Here is a 17,107-nt window from a genome sequence, read left to right on the forward strand (position 1 = left end):
GGACAGAAATACACTCTGCAAATGTAGTCTGCACTTTTAAACAACTCAATACAGAAAAAGGTTAATTCAGGTATTAGGAAAAATTTAAGATTAATAATTGTTGAGTTATGGAATTACCTTCTAGGAGCATTAATGGAAAACATTGTTTGAGACATTTGAAGACAGATCGGATATAAAACAAATATTTACTGTGGCAACAGCAATCCCGCATAGGCCTGCAGGGGTGAACGGATGACTCAATATCCATTTTTCCCCTCTCAAAATTCTATGCCACAAAAATGCAGGTCAAAATTTTGACCCTACAAACTATTGACACACATACTGTCCTTTTATTTGTAATCCTAAATGAACGTTTTCCTAGGCACAATTTACATCTAGAAATGTCATTGACATAACATTCAGAAACCAATGTCCCATACGGAGAAAAATAAGACCTGCACTGCTACTCCAAAAGGCAATTAATCCAAATTTTCAAGGATCTCAGTCTGCAAGCTTCATTGATATAGCATAAAATGAACACTATATCAAAAAGTAATTCAGATGAAATTCAAAACCAAGATTTTTTGATCAAATATTCTCATCCGATAAGTTTTATAAAAACCTAATCTATACCTTTCACAACAATCCTTTAATTACAAAAATAAAACACACTGCAAGCTATCACATACATAAAAATCCTTGAACTGCAAATCTTAATCCAAAGAACTGAATATCAAATACATACAGAAAAATAGGGAATACTTCTAATAACTCTAACAAAATTAAACTTTGATCTCAAACATAAGCACGTAAAATGTTTTACCACACACATTCAATCAATCACCAAAGGTTTCATGTAATCAGAAATATACTACAGGAGCTAAGATTGAATAAAAGGGACTTTAAACTTGAATAAATATTTTAGAAATATGAAATACTTTTCACATATCTTTATTCAATAAAAAACAGCTTGCCTTGATGTTCATAAAAACATGGCATATGTGCTTGTTCCAAATTACTTTTAGGACTTCAAAGATTTCCCGCATTCCTTCCTTCCTTCAAAGAAAGGAATACATCCATTATCTTCAGGCCTACATACCAAGCAGGGCTCATGGACCAGCTGTTGGGTATAGCATCTTACAACATATTTAAAGAGCCCTACACACAAACATTGGATGTTTGTTATTCTGAGAAGATATTTCAATGCTATGACTCCATTTGCTCCTTTTCACACTTACTACAAGCATGTATAACTTAGACATGTAAAATGGTAAGCATGAGGTTGGCCCTTTCTGATGAACCTCAGCAGTGGCCAGCCTGAATCTTGCTAGCACAGCACCAGTCATGGAGGGGCCAGTGGGCCGGGATGGTGGACCTGAGTTAAAAAAGTTAATTGACCATTTTAACATCCCTAGTATAACTACACTGCAGTATAACCAAGCATGTTTTCAAGCATTTAGCATATAAACTTCTATACAAAATATTTCCATCCTACTGTTTTACATGTACTTGACAGCTAAATGAGATAAAGGTAATATGTACCATTTCACTCAGTGATCTCTTGTAAGATGTAATTAAAACTAATGAAAGTGTCAAACAATATTATTAGCTGTACTACAAATCTTTGGCCTGTCAATATCAGTATACAATTTCTCCTTCCGTGGTATTGAAATACTCAGTTACAATTCGGAGGTCTTCCCTTTTTGGAAAGAAGGGAACGAGCTGGTCTTCATATTTTTCTTTGCTATAAACAAAGAACAACTCTGAGACGGAGTGCAAATATTTAGATCAATTTCAATTTATAAACAAAAAATCCCCATCTGTCTCAAAGGGATATTTATGAATCATCTAAGACTTATGAAGATTCTAGTAAGAGTTTTAGATTTTCCCAAAAATAAACATGACATAAAATTGTAAGGAGGTCCCTGTGAGACAAGATTAAACAGATGGACTCAAAGGACTCTCACATCGCATGATGATGATCACTAGAAAGTACTGTATTGAAGTGTAAGGAACTACAGCAAAAACACTTTCAAATATACAAAAACAGTTTCCCTACCCTTTCACAAACGATTGCAGCTTCCTTTGAATAAACTCAATGAATTGCTGCTACTTGCTGAAGTTGGTAGGGTTCAAGAGAACAAACTTCAAGTTAAAAAAACGATTGTAGAAATTCCAACACCAAAGTGTTTCACATGCTAATGGAACAGATTACTTCTTCCTAGTCAGATATCTAAAACGTGCAAATGTATTTTTATATATATATATATATATATATATATATATATAGATAGATAGATAGATAGATAGATAGATAGATAGATAGATATAGACAAAAACACGTGTCACAACCTGTTTGCAAAATGAATTCTTTAGAAAAAATTGCACATAAAATACTGCATCTTGTAACTACATAATGCTCAGAGTTACTACATGACATGCCATACACTTAAGATCAGCAGATATATTTTTAAATCATGCCAATGATTATCGATCATTTAAAAACTGTTTTCTATTTTTATTTATATTTTCATAGTTGTGCAAAATTATGGATCTTCAACTTTTTATTCCAATTATCTAAATTTTCAATAAACCACTGGAACATCAATGGGGCAGGTGGAAGTCACACAATTATTTAACAACAGTAGGCAAAATGTTAGTCTACTGTTAAATTGTTAAATCACAAATTGTCAACATCACCTGTTAAAAGGTAAATAGCCTTTAATCAAACATCACAATTCTCAAGCAACACTTTTCTTACTTTATTCGTAAGAAAATTTCAACAAATCATCAATGGAAATATTTTAAAAAAATTTTTATGTGCACAGGGAAATTGGTGTTTACAAACAAAAAAAACCTAATCCTTCCAAGCCTACTGACACACTATTTTTAGACATAAAACTCCCAAATTTAAGTAGGGCTTGAGTGCACTGCCCAACTTTACTGAATACAAACAAGCAGTTTATCTGATATCAGTTTCTTTATCTAAGGAGGTTGCTTCTCTGACATTAAAGACTTGAAAGATACTATATGGAACAATCGCTTCATTAAGAAATAGGAGAAACAAAGTATCATAATTAACAAATAGTTAAGTACAACTGATATATCTAAAAGTATTATGTGAAAGATTTATAGCTTTTACATTAATCGATTAAAATACTGTACTACAATAAACAGTAGAATTGACATGTTTATTACACTCTGAACTGTTATAACAACTCTGAAATTCCTTAAGAACTCACTCAACTTTCTATTCTTAGCTTTCTGTTATAAAGTAGATTTAATCTATATCTAAAATCTGTTTTAGGGATGTGAAGGACTAGTCAACTAGTCACTTCTCCCTACTTCTATCAGAAAGAAAGAGGCAGCAAGGGAGGAGGGGAACAGGAGAGGGTACTTCAAAATGGTAGCGCTGTGTGCAGCCTGGGGCCAGACCCTGGGCTCCACATGGTGCTGCTGCTTTGAAATGCCACGTGCAGCCTGGGACCAGCTGGGGTGTCCCTAAGCTGCACGTGGCATTTCAAAGTGGCAGTGCTGCATGGAGCCTGGGATCAGCTAGGGACTCCCCCATGTGGCTCAATGCGGAGCTTTTGCTTTTAAAGTGCAGCAACAGCCCTAGGGCTGTTGCTACACATCAAAAGGCGAATGCGCCCTATCGACTAATCAAATAGTCAATGCAAAATGCACTGACTATTTGATGAGTCAATTACTCAATATTTAACATCCCTAATCTGTTTGAAATTTCATACGCAAGTTTGATCCTTCTGGAAAGAACCTTAAAATGATTCACCCCAGTATATGGAAATGTGTAACATTAAGGACACACATATGATCTCAGGAATAGCAGAACACTATTACAGTCATCTACATTGTAAACAGCAGAAGCCTCCATTAAACTTTTCCCTTTAATAACAGCACATCAAAGCAAAAGATATTTGCTAATGAGAAAGACTACAAATATTGTAGACAAAAAACCCGGTCAAAATTTTGTATGAATAAACAACATGCCAATAAAGCCATTAATCAGATATTTTAAAAAATAAGAACAAAGTCAATATACAGATGAAAGAAAGAATGACAATCAAGATCAAAGGGGAAAAAAAAAACACCACCACAGAAAAGTTCTCTCTCAGGATGGTAAAGAGAAAACTCCAAAATTTTCCTATGTATTTTCAGTCTCAGAATAATTGTTTTACACATGTCAATAGTTTTACTAAAACAAGAGTACTGTATACAATTATCCAGTTGATGAGTAATTCCTTTTATAGAGAAATTCATCTATTACTAGGATATCTACATTTGCTGTACTTATCTAATTTATCTTCTACAATGACTTTTCCAAAAGGAAGAATCCTGGGGGGGTGGGGGGAGGGAGGGGAGCGGGGAAGTAAAATCCATGTAAATCCTGAAATCCATGTAAAAACACTGGATTTTGAATACGTGGATTTTCACCAGACTTCTTCCCCGGTGATAAACATGATTGATCAAGCTTTTTAACTTTACTTTTCTGACTGCAGCAGAAAATTATGTAACAATCTAAATATTTTATTTTCACAAGAATCTCTTGGTATACCAATCCTTATTAAAATATATTATGAATACTAAATGGTTTGCTTAATTTAGCCATCTGAGGGCACCGTTGTGCAATTTATGCTTTTCGGCATTGTTGTAAGAACTTGAAAGATGTTTTCCAACTCCCATTTTAAAATCACATCTGTTTTCAGACTTTAGAAAGAGGATGGAACCAGAAACAATGACATCCGATAAGAAACACACAGATTTGGCATTCTTGACAATTCTGTGTAAATTTGTCTATCATAATTTGAAATTGTAATAGTATTCCTTTTCTTTAGATTTTTGCCTTTAAGATTCAAAATTACACAGTACTTTTGAAGAAAAACGTCTAATTTGAAAGAAACTTTAAAATGCAAATAAAAGTTTAAATACATTCAATGCTGTAGACAAAAGGGCCAAACTGAGCTTTCATACTTTTATTCTACTGTTATAAATACTCAAACTTTAGGCCTGGTTCTGCCATAAGTCTACTGCGTGACCTTGGGAATGCCACTTCACCTCCATATGCTTCAGCATTTGTAAAACCAGAATAATGCCACTGACCTCCTTTGAAAAGCTCTTTGAGATCTATGCATGGAAAAGCTCTGTATGAGAGCGAGGTGTCATTATAATAAATTATAGAACGCATCTAGTGGAGAAATCTCACATTGCACCTTTCCCTTGAAATAGCCAAAGCTTGAGTAGCAGCAATCAGGCTTAACACACTGTGATGAACATCCTAAGCTAGTGAGTGGACTACATGAGTGGCCCTCCATCTCAGTGGGTAACCCAGATGGTCTCCTAGGATAGCAGAGTTTTGCTAATTGTGCTTGCTGATCTAGAATTTGTGGGGCTGCCAAGTGAACCATTGCAGTGCTTTGGATACCAAGAGCGCACAGCTCTTAAAGACAATGTGAGAAATCAGCACACACTTTACTTCATGTACCCTTGCTTTACATGAGTGTCACTTTAGTAATACTGGTAGGAAAAAAGCTACATGGACAGAAACCAGCAGAATCTGGCAACCCTGCACGTGGGCAATGGGAAACAAAATGTCTCTTAGCCCACCCATAGAACCCGGATGGGCCTCAGGTTGCTCACTCTTGGTGTAAATAGCTTAAATGAGTGTATTTGGGAATTGGGAGGGGATAGGTACGGAAGTTTTCAAAAAGCTACAGGTTATGAGTCTCTCCATTGCTGAGGAGTTAATGTACGAGACTATAATCACGGATGCAGTTTCTAATGACAAGGGGGACTGGCATAGCCACAGATGAAAAACTGAAGAGAGAGAGAGAAACAGATAATCATGTCATAACTTACAGGAGTCAGCTCAGCCTCCTCTTCTGCAAAGTCAATGTGACACTTGGGCTGCTTGATGGGATGTCCCAAAGAAACACTATGCTGTGAAAATGAAGAAATGGGGGAGGAGAAGTGGGGAAATGAAAGAAAAAGGAAGAGGAGGAAAAGGCATGGTTTATTATCATGAAGGAAGAGCAGGAAGGAGCAGTGATGTGAACCAGTAAAAGAAAAGGAAGTGAAAATAAACATGCAACAAACATCCCTGCTCTCACCCTGTTGTGCAACAATGATCAATGATTTTAGAGAGAAAAATAGATGCTTATTTTCTCCTGCCACCCACAATCAGGGAGTAATTTATGTTTGTGTTATATTTATCAGAAATTGGTTACTATTTTCTTTCCTAGTAGTCTATAATGTATTTGCTTATTTTCATGTAGTGTGCGTGATCTTTATCTTTTACTAATTAATAAGAAAACAGACCAAGATAAATCGTATAAGTAAATAGTTATGGGGTTCTGACCAGAAAAACAATATTCTCCCATTTGACACAGAAAATGACACTAACAGCACTATATTTTCGTCCTTTAACTATCTACAAATCTAAACCTACCAATATGTTAAACTAAAATGGAAGGTTGTTTTTGATTTATTCATAGACAATCTCAGGTGATCTTTTTCCACCTGGGTAAAAATTAACCAATATTACATACAACAATAACACAGCAGCATTGTAAGAATAAATGATAGCCTCCAATTGTCAATGGTCCCTTCAGTATATCTCATTTCACTGCCTCAGGCTCCTCTATAATGTACAAAAAACCCAAAGTCTGTATTTCTGTAAAGCTGTAACAGTATTTGATTGATTAAAGAAAACTACAGAAATTCCTGTAATATTTTACAGCTCCACTGAATGCTTCTGTGTTCCTAATTTTGGTCAGATGTTCTAAATGTGTTTTGGCCAAGTATGGCCAAACAAGAAATCTTGCTACAGTAAAACTCTGATGATCCGGCATCTGATGGTCCGGCACCATCAGGAACCCAGAAGTGCTCCGGGCAGCCGGACCATTGGAGCTGCTCTGCCCCCAGCTTCCCAGATTCAGCCGCTGCTAAAACTGATCAGCGGCTGAATTGGGGAAGCCGGGGGCAGAGCAGCTGGAGTACTGCCGGGTAGGTACCGTAGCGCTGCCCCTCTGCCCCTCAGAGCTGCGGGACCAACCCGGCAGCGCCCCAGATGTCCAGATTCAGCCGCTGCTGAAACTGACCAGTGGCTGACTCCAGGAAGCCCGGGGCAGAGCAGCTCTGCCTCCGGCTTCCCAGAGTCAGCCGCTGGTCAGTTTCAGCAGCGGCTGACTTGGGGACACCTGGGGCAGAGCAGCTGGGGTGCTGCCGGGTTGGTCCAGTAGCGCCGAGGGGGTTAGGGCCTGGCTGGCACTGGGGGCTCTAGGCTTTTGGAAGATGGGTAACACTATTTGCATGTCTGTCATTTGCATAATTAATATGCAAATATACAAATGTTACCGGCCCACCAAAAGTTTGTGAATGGGTTTTCCAGTCCCTAGTATCAAGAAGGTTGGGAACATATTGTGCATTAGTCCATGTAGGCTTTGCTGGTGGGCACAAAAAGTTCTTTGGTGCTCTTTACTGTAGTGCTATTTGAAATCAAACCAATTAATGTGCAACAGAAAGCACATCCACATAGTGCACATTACTCCACCATGAATGTGTGCCCTCAGTTTGTCCACATCAATGGTACGGTACCTACTGAATTCTAAGATTCTAGCAGACATTGCAGTACTCAGCCAGTATTTTTAAGAATGACAGTTTTTATATCCCTTTGTCCTACAGCTTCTTGTGTTTGCTTTTTAAAACTTAAAGAAAAATAAATAAAGATAGGGAATGAAGTCTACCATGTCTGCATCAAGACACATTTCTTTAAAATCAGAGGGATCAGGAGATAACACTTAGCCCTAAAAATAAGTGAAGCGAAGATATGGCTATAGTAGCAACATTATACATTTTTAAAATGTTGTTCTGCAAGTTAAATATCAAATTCCTTCATTCCGGTCAATTTAACCAGCCAATTGTGACAGACACCAGTTTTTATTTTAGCTGCAATGATGGAACCATTTAAAATGGTTCTAAAACTATACTGGCAATTGGTTCAGTGCAGTCTCAAAGGGAAGAATGTCACCTACTGATTAGTCCCTTTAATCAAATAGGTTTTCCATGACTGTTTCCAGTCCCAACACCCATCTAGTCTAAACTTTCCTAGCTTGTATAATCTGAAGACATAGCACAAAGTGTCAGCTTGCTATGTCTGCAGGCATGGCAACACAATGAAAAGAACAACTGATTTTATTAAATACCACTCAAGTAATATATTAATCAAGAAAACTATATTAACTTAAACATCAAGATATTTCAGCAATTTAACTAGAAAATTATTCAATAAATGGCTGGAAGTAGGAAAGTGCATGTAGGCTTCCAGTACTATGAGCAGAAGTTGATAACTAGTTACCTAAATAAATGATAAAACTGATGTGCAAACAGATTGGAATTTTAGTTTTCTATGATCTTCCACTCCAAAGTTCTTCAAATTCCTCACCAAGGTTTATCTCACTTTCCTTTTTCCTCGTAAAAACAATCAATACTCTCCAAAAAAGACTCATGTTAAAAGACTACCTTCATAGCTGTAACACATCATACATACATGCAGAACACAGTACTGGTTTTCTACACAAACCACTTATGGGAGTAGCTAATGCAGATGAATATTGCAATGCATAACCAAACAAGTTCCTGAAATTACAAACTTACAAGTTTCGCTAAGATATTTTGCATAATTTCATAAGATTTGCCGACTTTTGAGTAATATTTCAGAAACATTTTAATAACTGGACTGCTGATAGATGTGCTACCAAAGAAGTTGAAAAACAGTATTTAAAGATGATGGATTCACAGAATTTCCTTTTACTGATGAATTTTTTTATTTAAGTTACAAATACTGTTGCGAGGAACTGTTAAAAAAAAGTGGGGAGGAGATAGGAGAAGGAGCTGTGTTAACAACTATGTTTAAGTCTCATGTATTAAATCTTTCAATTTGCTACAGTGGTGGCACATGGCCAAAAATTGGAAGCCCTAAACTGGCATTCCTGCAAAAACAGGTTTAATTTGAAACCTCTAAGTGTAAGTCCCCGTCCCTGATTGGTGCAAGACATGACTACACACGTAGCTGTGTAAACAAACGTCAACGCATACCCTTGATACGTACTAACCACACAGAATTCACAGGGGCCCCACTTACCAAATTTACAGTTCACTTAGGTCAATGACAGGGTCTTAAAATCGGCCACTTTCAAGATTTCAGCTGCCATCCCTACCCTGCTTCCCCGCTCCACCTCCTGCTCCCACTCCTGCACCTTCCTTCCTAGACCCCACACCCTCAACCCAGCCTGCTCGTGCACCATACCTGCCACCCACCCCTGTTCCTGTGCCCTACTTCCACAGCCCAGACCCCCACACCCTTACCCCAGCCCGCTCCTGCACCATACCTCCTGCCCCAAAACCCCACACCAGCCGAGTCTAGCACCCTACCTCATGCCCAGATCCCTCACACAAAACCTCAGCCTGCTCCCTGGCAGCCCCCTCCTGCACACTGAAGCCCTGATTTTCACCCTAACCCAGAGTCTACAGGGGCTCCCAGAAGAGTTAATCTGGACCTGGGGGTAAGCCCTGAGCCTCAGCACATATACCCCCCCATCCTGTGGGACTGCAGCTTGAGGGGAGTGAGGTGTCTTTTCCTGCTTCTTGCAGCCTCAACTGAGGCCCTCAAACTTCTGGATGACAATCAGGTTATCAGTAGTACTTTCTAATGTCATCAAAGCATCATGAGTAATCCTTTTTGACTGAAACCCTCTGATTCACTAGGGCATTTTTTCAGATTCCTGTAGGTACCTCCAGCTATTCCAAATTTGCATTTCAAACTAATTTGGAATTTTCTGAAGAATTTCATTGTTGGCACTCCTCCAATCATTTCTCTTCACCTAAATGCAAAAATGCCCATTATGACACCAAAAATCTCAAAAGAACATTTGAAATTTGCAGGGTTAGAGAGTAGCTGATGGATTTTCTTCTGTAAGGACTGCTTCAGGGGAGTACCTGTATCATGTCAGTATAAGTACAGCTCTATTTTGGCTATCCAATCATAATTTTTATTTCTGCAACTGAAACAGCATTTGAGACTCCTAGAAGAAAAATTCTTATGAAGGCACAATGGGATATAAATATGAGATTTCAAAGGCATGCAGTAGGCTGCCATAAATATACAATGTATCTTCTTCCTTATCTATTCTAAAAACAATATTTTGCGTAGGAGCTAACAGCAGAATGATTTTGTCATACAGATAAAGATTAGGTCAAAATGAAATTCTTTATGAAGACAGAGAGAATTCAGGCCTGAAGAAAAAAGCCCATATATGAAAATAGCAAGAACTTCAAGTACATATGCTGAATAAACTAACTATTGAATATTTGAATTTATCATGTAATTTGCAATGCATAATGTGTTATGCTGCAAAAATGATAATAAATTATTGGAATTATGCATGTTCTTTTTCTTTCTATATAAAACCAAAATAATTCATGGCACAGTACACCCCCCTTTTTTGGAACTGAGTAATAACAAAAAGGTTAAACCTTTGACAATGTCATCTTAAAGGGGTCATAGTGGACCACAAGTTGAATATGAGTCAACAGTGTGATGCTGTTGCCAAAAAAGCAAATATGATTCTAGGTTGTATCAACAGGTGTGTTGTAAGCAAAACTCGTGAAGTCATTCTGCCGCTCTATTCTGCACTAGTTAGGCCTCAGCTGGAGTACTGTGTCCAGTTCTGGGCGCCACATTTCAAGAAAGATGTGGAGAAATTGGAAAGGGTACAGAGAAGAGCGACAAGAATGATTAAAGGTTTAGAGAACATGACCTATGAAGCCAGGCTTCATGAACTGGGCTTGTTTAGTTTGGAAAAAAGAAGATTAAGGGGGGACATGATAGCGGTTTTCAAATATCTTAATGGGTGTTACAAGGAGGAAGGCGAAAATTTGTTCCTCTTGGTTTCTGAGGACAGGACAAGGAGTAATGGGCTTAAAGTGCAGCAGGGGAGGTTTAGATTGGACATTAGGAAAAAATTCCTAACTGTCAGGGTGGTCAAATATTGGAATAAATTGCCAAGGGAGGTGGTGGAGTCTCCCTCTCTGGAGATATTTAAGAACAGGTTAGATAGACATCTGTCATGGTGTAGACGGAGCTTGATCCTGCCTTGAGGGCGGGGGGCTGGACTTGACCTCTCGAGGTCCCTTCCAGTCCTATTATTCTATGATTATTCTATGATTCTATGAAAGGCTACACCAATCTGACTAGTTTTAAACATATTAACATTATCAGCAAAGAGACTGAAATGGCTCTTCATGAAGTAGATGTATCACACCCCCCACTAATCTCTTCACACACACTTCCCAAAAACTCTGATTTAAAACCATTATGTGCGTACATCTCTAGATTATAGTAATAGAATTTATGAGCCTTTAACATAGTGTGTCTCTCTATATAAAAAAACGTTTTCCTGCGGGACGACAGAGTGATGTCATGTGTCACTCTGCGTGTCCCAAAGCCCCTCCCTCCACCACGCGGCCTCCCCCTTTCCCAGTGAAGCCATCAGCCACATGGCACCCCTCCCCTGTGCTCAGGGGAGCCACGGGAGCAGCAAGCCATGTGGCCTTTTCCCTTCCCCCATGTTGGGGGTGGTGGGACGGCCTAATCCCCCCCAGCAGCCAGGGGAGAGCCAAGCCTGGCCCAACCCTCCAGTGGCCTGGCTGTGCTGCAGCTTTGGCCTGGCCCAGCTTCTCCCCCTGTAGAGGGCAGGGAAAGAGACCCGGGCCTGACCACAGCTTCGGCCCAGCCCAATCCCCTAGTGGCTGTGGGGACAGAACCAGGCCTGGCAAGACCGGGGGGAGGGAGTAGAGCTGGGGCTTGCATGGCCTTGCTCTCCCCTCTCCCCGCAGAGGGGGAGGGGAGCGCCAGGGCTGGCATGGCCTCCGCTCTGCATGGTGGGTGGGGACAGACCTGGACCTGGCCAGTTGCGCCTCAGTCCTGTCTTCCCTGGCCACCACAGTCTGGGCGGGGTCTGGCTTGGCATGCCACAGCTCAGCCTTCCCCAGCTGCAGAGCCAAACCTGGCGTGGCCTTGCCCAGGAGAGGGGTAGTTAGGGTTAGGCCATGGCAGAGAGGGGAGGGGACACAGAGAGAGAAAGGGCCCATGCTGGCCTGGCTAGGGATGGTGTGGGGAATGGGGGCAGGGAAGAAGGGGCCTGGGCTAGCGCAGCCTGGCCCTCCCTGGTGGCTGAGGGGAGAGCCGGGGTTACGTAACCCCTGTGGAGAGGGAGGTTGGCGAGCATAGCGAGCAGGGGGGATACTGCCCTCTAGTAACTTTTTAATCCTTAAAATACAGAAAACATTACAATGTAACTAGACAGGGTGAAGGGAAGCCCCCTGAAGAAAGCCCTTATCCTTGCTTAAAAGGAATTTTTTTTTTTGGAAGGAAACTAGAGAACCATCATCAAGTTAGCTAAGAAAAAGCTAATCCTCACTAACCTCATAACACACTAACTATGCATGGCCATGATAAAACCTATATGGAAATGTACTCTACCTCAGCAATCGGTTGCCCTTGCTGTGTTAAATCCAGTTCCTGAGGTCTTGTCATTTTATCAATATCCAAGGAGTCCATGCTGGATGCTGCAGAGGTTATGCTGGACCGGGAGGAGTTACTGATAGAGCGCACTTCAGCATCACTCACTGTGCCAGCTGATGCTGTCCTCCTGTGCTGAGCAATAACTACAGGTTTAGCATTTTCCATTACAGATTGCTGGGCTGCCTCATCCATGCTCAAAGAAGCCTTCTCCAACTGGGCAGTGATGTCATCCAGGGAAAAGTTGGCACTTGACGGCTTAGTTACCCTAACCGATGAAGAGGATGATCCTTTTATACTGCTGTGTTTAGAGGAAAGTCGACCCGCAGGTGGTTTCTGAGCTACTTTTGTTTCTGTGGCTAGGCGTTTCATTGCAGCACTGTTTGCTGACTGCGACCCAATGCTGCTGAGCTCCTGCTCTATGGAACAAAGATCGGCCATGAGGGCATCCAGATCCACAGTCTCCCCCTGATTAAGGGCTTCTGCAAGGAACAAAAGGCATTAGCTTGCTCATGATTAACCCATTTCTCAGTCCTCTTCTCCAAGCTGTGCCACTTTGCAATGGAAGAGTAGAAACAACACGGTAATGTCACCATTGTGAATCTACAGCACTCAGAATAAAAAGCTTTTAATATAATTTCAGAGATATGTTTATCAGCACAAATGTTAATAATGGAAGCCTATCATGTAAGTTAATTTCTTTCAAATTTACAGAAATGCTTAATAAGCTAGTACTACCTGGTTAAAAACCACCTCTGACATTTTTGAAGAAATACAGATGTGTTTTCTACACATTTTTCATTAATTTTATTATAAGATATGTGGCAAAATCCTCCCCACTGCTTTGAAAATCGAAACTCATTTTTTGAAATGCATATTGCAAGGGTCACAGATAATGAAAAACTGACAAACCTTTTCATAATATCAGGGTTTTTTGCGTTTTTGTTTAATCTAAATATTAGACCTAACTATTGCATTTCCCTTTCATGTGTAATCTTAAAATGAGATTTTCCCCCCATTTCCTTCTAATGTGACTTAGGGAACAATTTATCAATTCCCTCTTTAATTAAAGAGGTTACCAGAATAATGGTTCTTTACAAATAGGTAGGCTCATTCTCAGACATTAGACACTGGTGGACACCCAGTTTGGGATATTAAGAATTCTGTGTCACAAACAGAATAACACAATGTAAACAAATTAGAAAATGATCTCCTAATATGACATGACATCTAGATGCCATGTTTTAATACTGTAGGATTTTAGTATTTGATAAGATGGCTGCTTTCCATTAAAACAAATATTCATTCAATGTCAGAAAACAAATTGAGGATCTCATATAATTCTGTTTACCATTCAAATTGTACATGGAGAAGCGATAGGAGAAATTGGCAATATTGGTTTCTTGGCGAAGAGGAGATTTCTTTACTGGTTCCATGGGCTTGTCTGTATCCAAACTCTAAAAAAAAAATATTGAGAAGAAAGAAAAGAAGCTAAAATAAAGTTTGTATTTAATATAACAGGGACTGTTGCTCCTACAACATTATAAATATGGATGAAAACTTAATTTTAATGGGAGAAATATAATCTAAAAAATGAGTTTTCTTTTGTAGGATTTGTACGAGAAAATATTTACCACTTTACAGAGATTAACCCCAACTTCCCAAGTAGGAGAGTTGGACATTCTGCTGCTATAGATCTAAAAGGAAGAAGAATATATTCTTAAATTTGTTCTTCTGTAGTACTGTTCTACCCTGACCATTTTGAAAGAATTACTTAACTGAGATTTTCTAGTTACCTGACTCAGTTTGATTATCAACATAATTTAGAAAAAAGCAAGAGGAAGAGGACTTTTAAAAGTAAATATTAGTAAATGTACAGTAAACTTCCAATAATATGGCACCTTTAGGACCCAGGGGGTGCCGGATTATAAAATATGCCAGACTATCGTAAGGGGGGGGCTATGAGGGGTCTGGGGTGGGAGGGAGAAGATGGGACGGCGCTATGGGACCAACCTAGCGCCCCAGCTGCCCTGCCTGGGGCGCCCCAAGTCAGCCGCTGCTGAAACTGACCGGTGGCTGACTTGGGGAAGCCTGGGGCAGAGCAGCTCCAATTGTCCGGCTGCCTGGAGCACTTTCGGGTTCCAGGTGGTGCCGGACTAGCAGGAGTGCCGGACCACTGGATTCCGGACAACTGGAGTTTACTGTAATTTGATAATTTCAGCATATGGACTATTACTTTTTAAATATTCTAGTTATGAAAGCAAGCTTCATTCCACTTTATGAGAAAAGAGTACTTGTGCATATATTGTCCATTATGGCTTTAAAAATACATGCTGACATGTAACAATACTTTATCAACTGTTATGTGGCTAGAGATATTAAGATAGTATAAATATTTTACCATTATAATGAAAATGCTTAATATATTTAGTTAGCTTGTAAATTCATTTTCTGTTCTTTTTGCCAATTCGTGGCATAGTATACATTCCCCCCCTTTTTTGCAGTTTTGTGAGCCGTAAATAATCAGTTTCTGCAGGATTTAAGTCTTCTCCTTAGGGAGAATAAATTATTGCTATTCCCTACAACTGGGAAGATAACCACCTAAATGTAAACCGAATACAAATCAGTGATATACCACTGTCTTCCTCAGGCTGCAAACAGATGACTCTTGTATCTTTGCTAGTTTCCAGAGATTTCCCAAGCATCAGCTCAGTAAAAATGTGCCTTAGAATCACAGAATTATAGGACTGGAAGAGACCTCAGGAGGTCATCGAGTCCAAACTCCTGCTAAAAGCAGGACCAATCCCAATTAAATCATCCCAGCCAGGACTTTGTCAAGCCTGGACTTTCTAGAGTTGGGAACTGGAGTTATTTGTGGGTGATGAGGACCAACATGGAAACTGAGAAGAGAGGGGAGGTTTAATTCCTCAGTATAAACCCATAGTCTCTGACCTATCATTAAGACCTTTTGATAAATCTCATTTGCTAAGCAAGCAAGTTTTGGTCAGGAGTCCCTACACTATACACAATACAGAAATCAAGAGTTACCAAATGACTTTGTTTCCCATGGAAACGTATACAGATAGGTTCTAGTTAGGGATGTTAAATATCGGTTAATTGAATAGTCGATTAACCTCATGAATTCTTATTGGTTACTCGACTATTCTACAGGCCCGGGGGGAAGTGACGGGGGGGCAACCAATGCACTCAGGCCCCACTCCTGAGGAGCCCCCTGCCACTCTGAGCTGCTGCCTCTGTATCTGGGGTACCAGGGTGGGAGCTGGTCCACAAGCAGAGCCAGTTTAAAAAGCCAGCTCCCCTCGTGGATCAGCTGCCTGTTGCCCCGCACTGCTGCACCTGATAGAGAGGCAACAGTGCAGGGTGGCAGCAGCTCCTGTCTGGGAAAACAGTCTGAGCTCCTGGACCCTACACAAGCCAGAACTCAGCCAGGTTGTCTGCCCACCCACCTAATACACTTTAAATGCAAAGCCTCATCAGGGGTATGTCTCAGACCTGGCACAAGCCAGGACTGAGACAGCTTGCTGGTCAGCCTGCTAAAAAATTTACTGCCAAGGTGGGGGAGGGAATGCATGTAATCTATAGCATTAACCTATAAGCTTTTGCTTATCAGTTAATCAATTACTATTACATCCCTAATTCTAGTGACAGAAGCAGAACATGTTCTCACCTAAGCCTTTTGAAGGTGAACTGATGAGTTTCACCCAACTGCTAAAAATGCTGGTTGGCTATAGCAAACCAAAAGAAAAATATTGAAAGGAACCAAAACACAAAATGAGAGACTCCTTAACACCTTGGCCCTAGAAAGCAGGATATTCTAATGCTAACCACTAATGCAAAAATGCATTAATGCTAAATGGTATAAAGTATTGATCGCAAGTGCTACAGGGTTTAAAACTACATTTTGTAACATTTTTACTGGGATAAAGGTTTATGGGGGGCACAGTGAATCCAAAAGATCTCCTGGGCACCATAAAGTTTACATGTATCCTTTAAAAACTTTTCCATCTGGAAAAAATTACTACTTTGCAGCATAATAAATATCCAGTGAACTGGGAAAGAAAAATTTACACTTAAGTTCAGGGAAGACAGACTTGTTTTTCCATTGTTCCAATAGTCCAGCTGGAATAGAGCAAGGAATGCACTAGGAATGCGTGCAGGGAACTACTTTGGATTTCTTGCCAGCTCTAATTATGCTCATGCCAAATCTTAACTGTGACCTCAATCATGTTAAGGGACAATAACTTTTTAAGTAAATGGACAGAATGACAGTCAGATATGCCAATCTACTGATACAGATATAAAAGCATATGAGATCATTTAAAGTTTCGTATGAAACCCCACATGTGGAGCTGGGATAAACATTACTTTTCAGTACCTGTTAGAGATGGAAATGAAAACATTATGAAGTCATGGAATGCACTGGAGACAGCATTGTGAGCAATATGAATGTGGCAAAAAACACAGGATACTTTTCCCTTAACTATTTATTTCTAGGATTTTGAGACTTTGCCT

General features: G+C 39.8%; 1 protein-coding gene across 6 annotated transcripts in view; it reads right to left on the reverse strand.

Moving 5' to 3' along the window:
• The window catches only part of RAPH1 (Ras association (RalGDS/AF-6) and pleckstrin homology domains 1), a 173,929-nt gene that overhangs the window by 57,294 nt on the left and 99,528 nt on the right, over window positions 1-17,107 (reverse strand). For 4 of the 6 annotated variants that reach the window (XM_089779797.1, XM_089779798.1, XM_075933805.2 and 1 more), the window contains exons 3-5: window positions 13,926-14,031; window positions 12,536-13,056; window positions 5,854-5,934 (exon numbers count right to left, since the gene is read on the reverse strand). In XM_089779797.1, the coding sequence (XP_089635923.1) occupies window positions 5,854-5,934; window positions 12,536-13,056; window positions 13,926-14,031 (708 nt within the window). The remainder of the gene's footprint in view (window positions 1-5,853; window positions 5,935-12,535; window positions 13,057-13,925; window positions 14,032-17,107) is intronic. The other 2 variants (XM_089779800.1, XM_089779799.1) reach the window with 1 other exon arrangement.

Source organism: Pelodiscus sinensis, chromosome 7 (assembly GCF_052426305.1).
Source record: "Pelodiscus sinensis isolate ZL-2025 chromosome 7, ASM5242630v1, whole genome shotgun sequence".
Taxonomy (NCBI): domain Eukaryota; kingdom Metazoa; phylum Chordata; order Testudines; family Trionychidae; genus Pelodiscus; species Pelodiscus sinensis.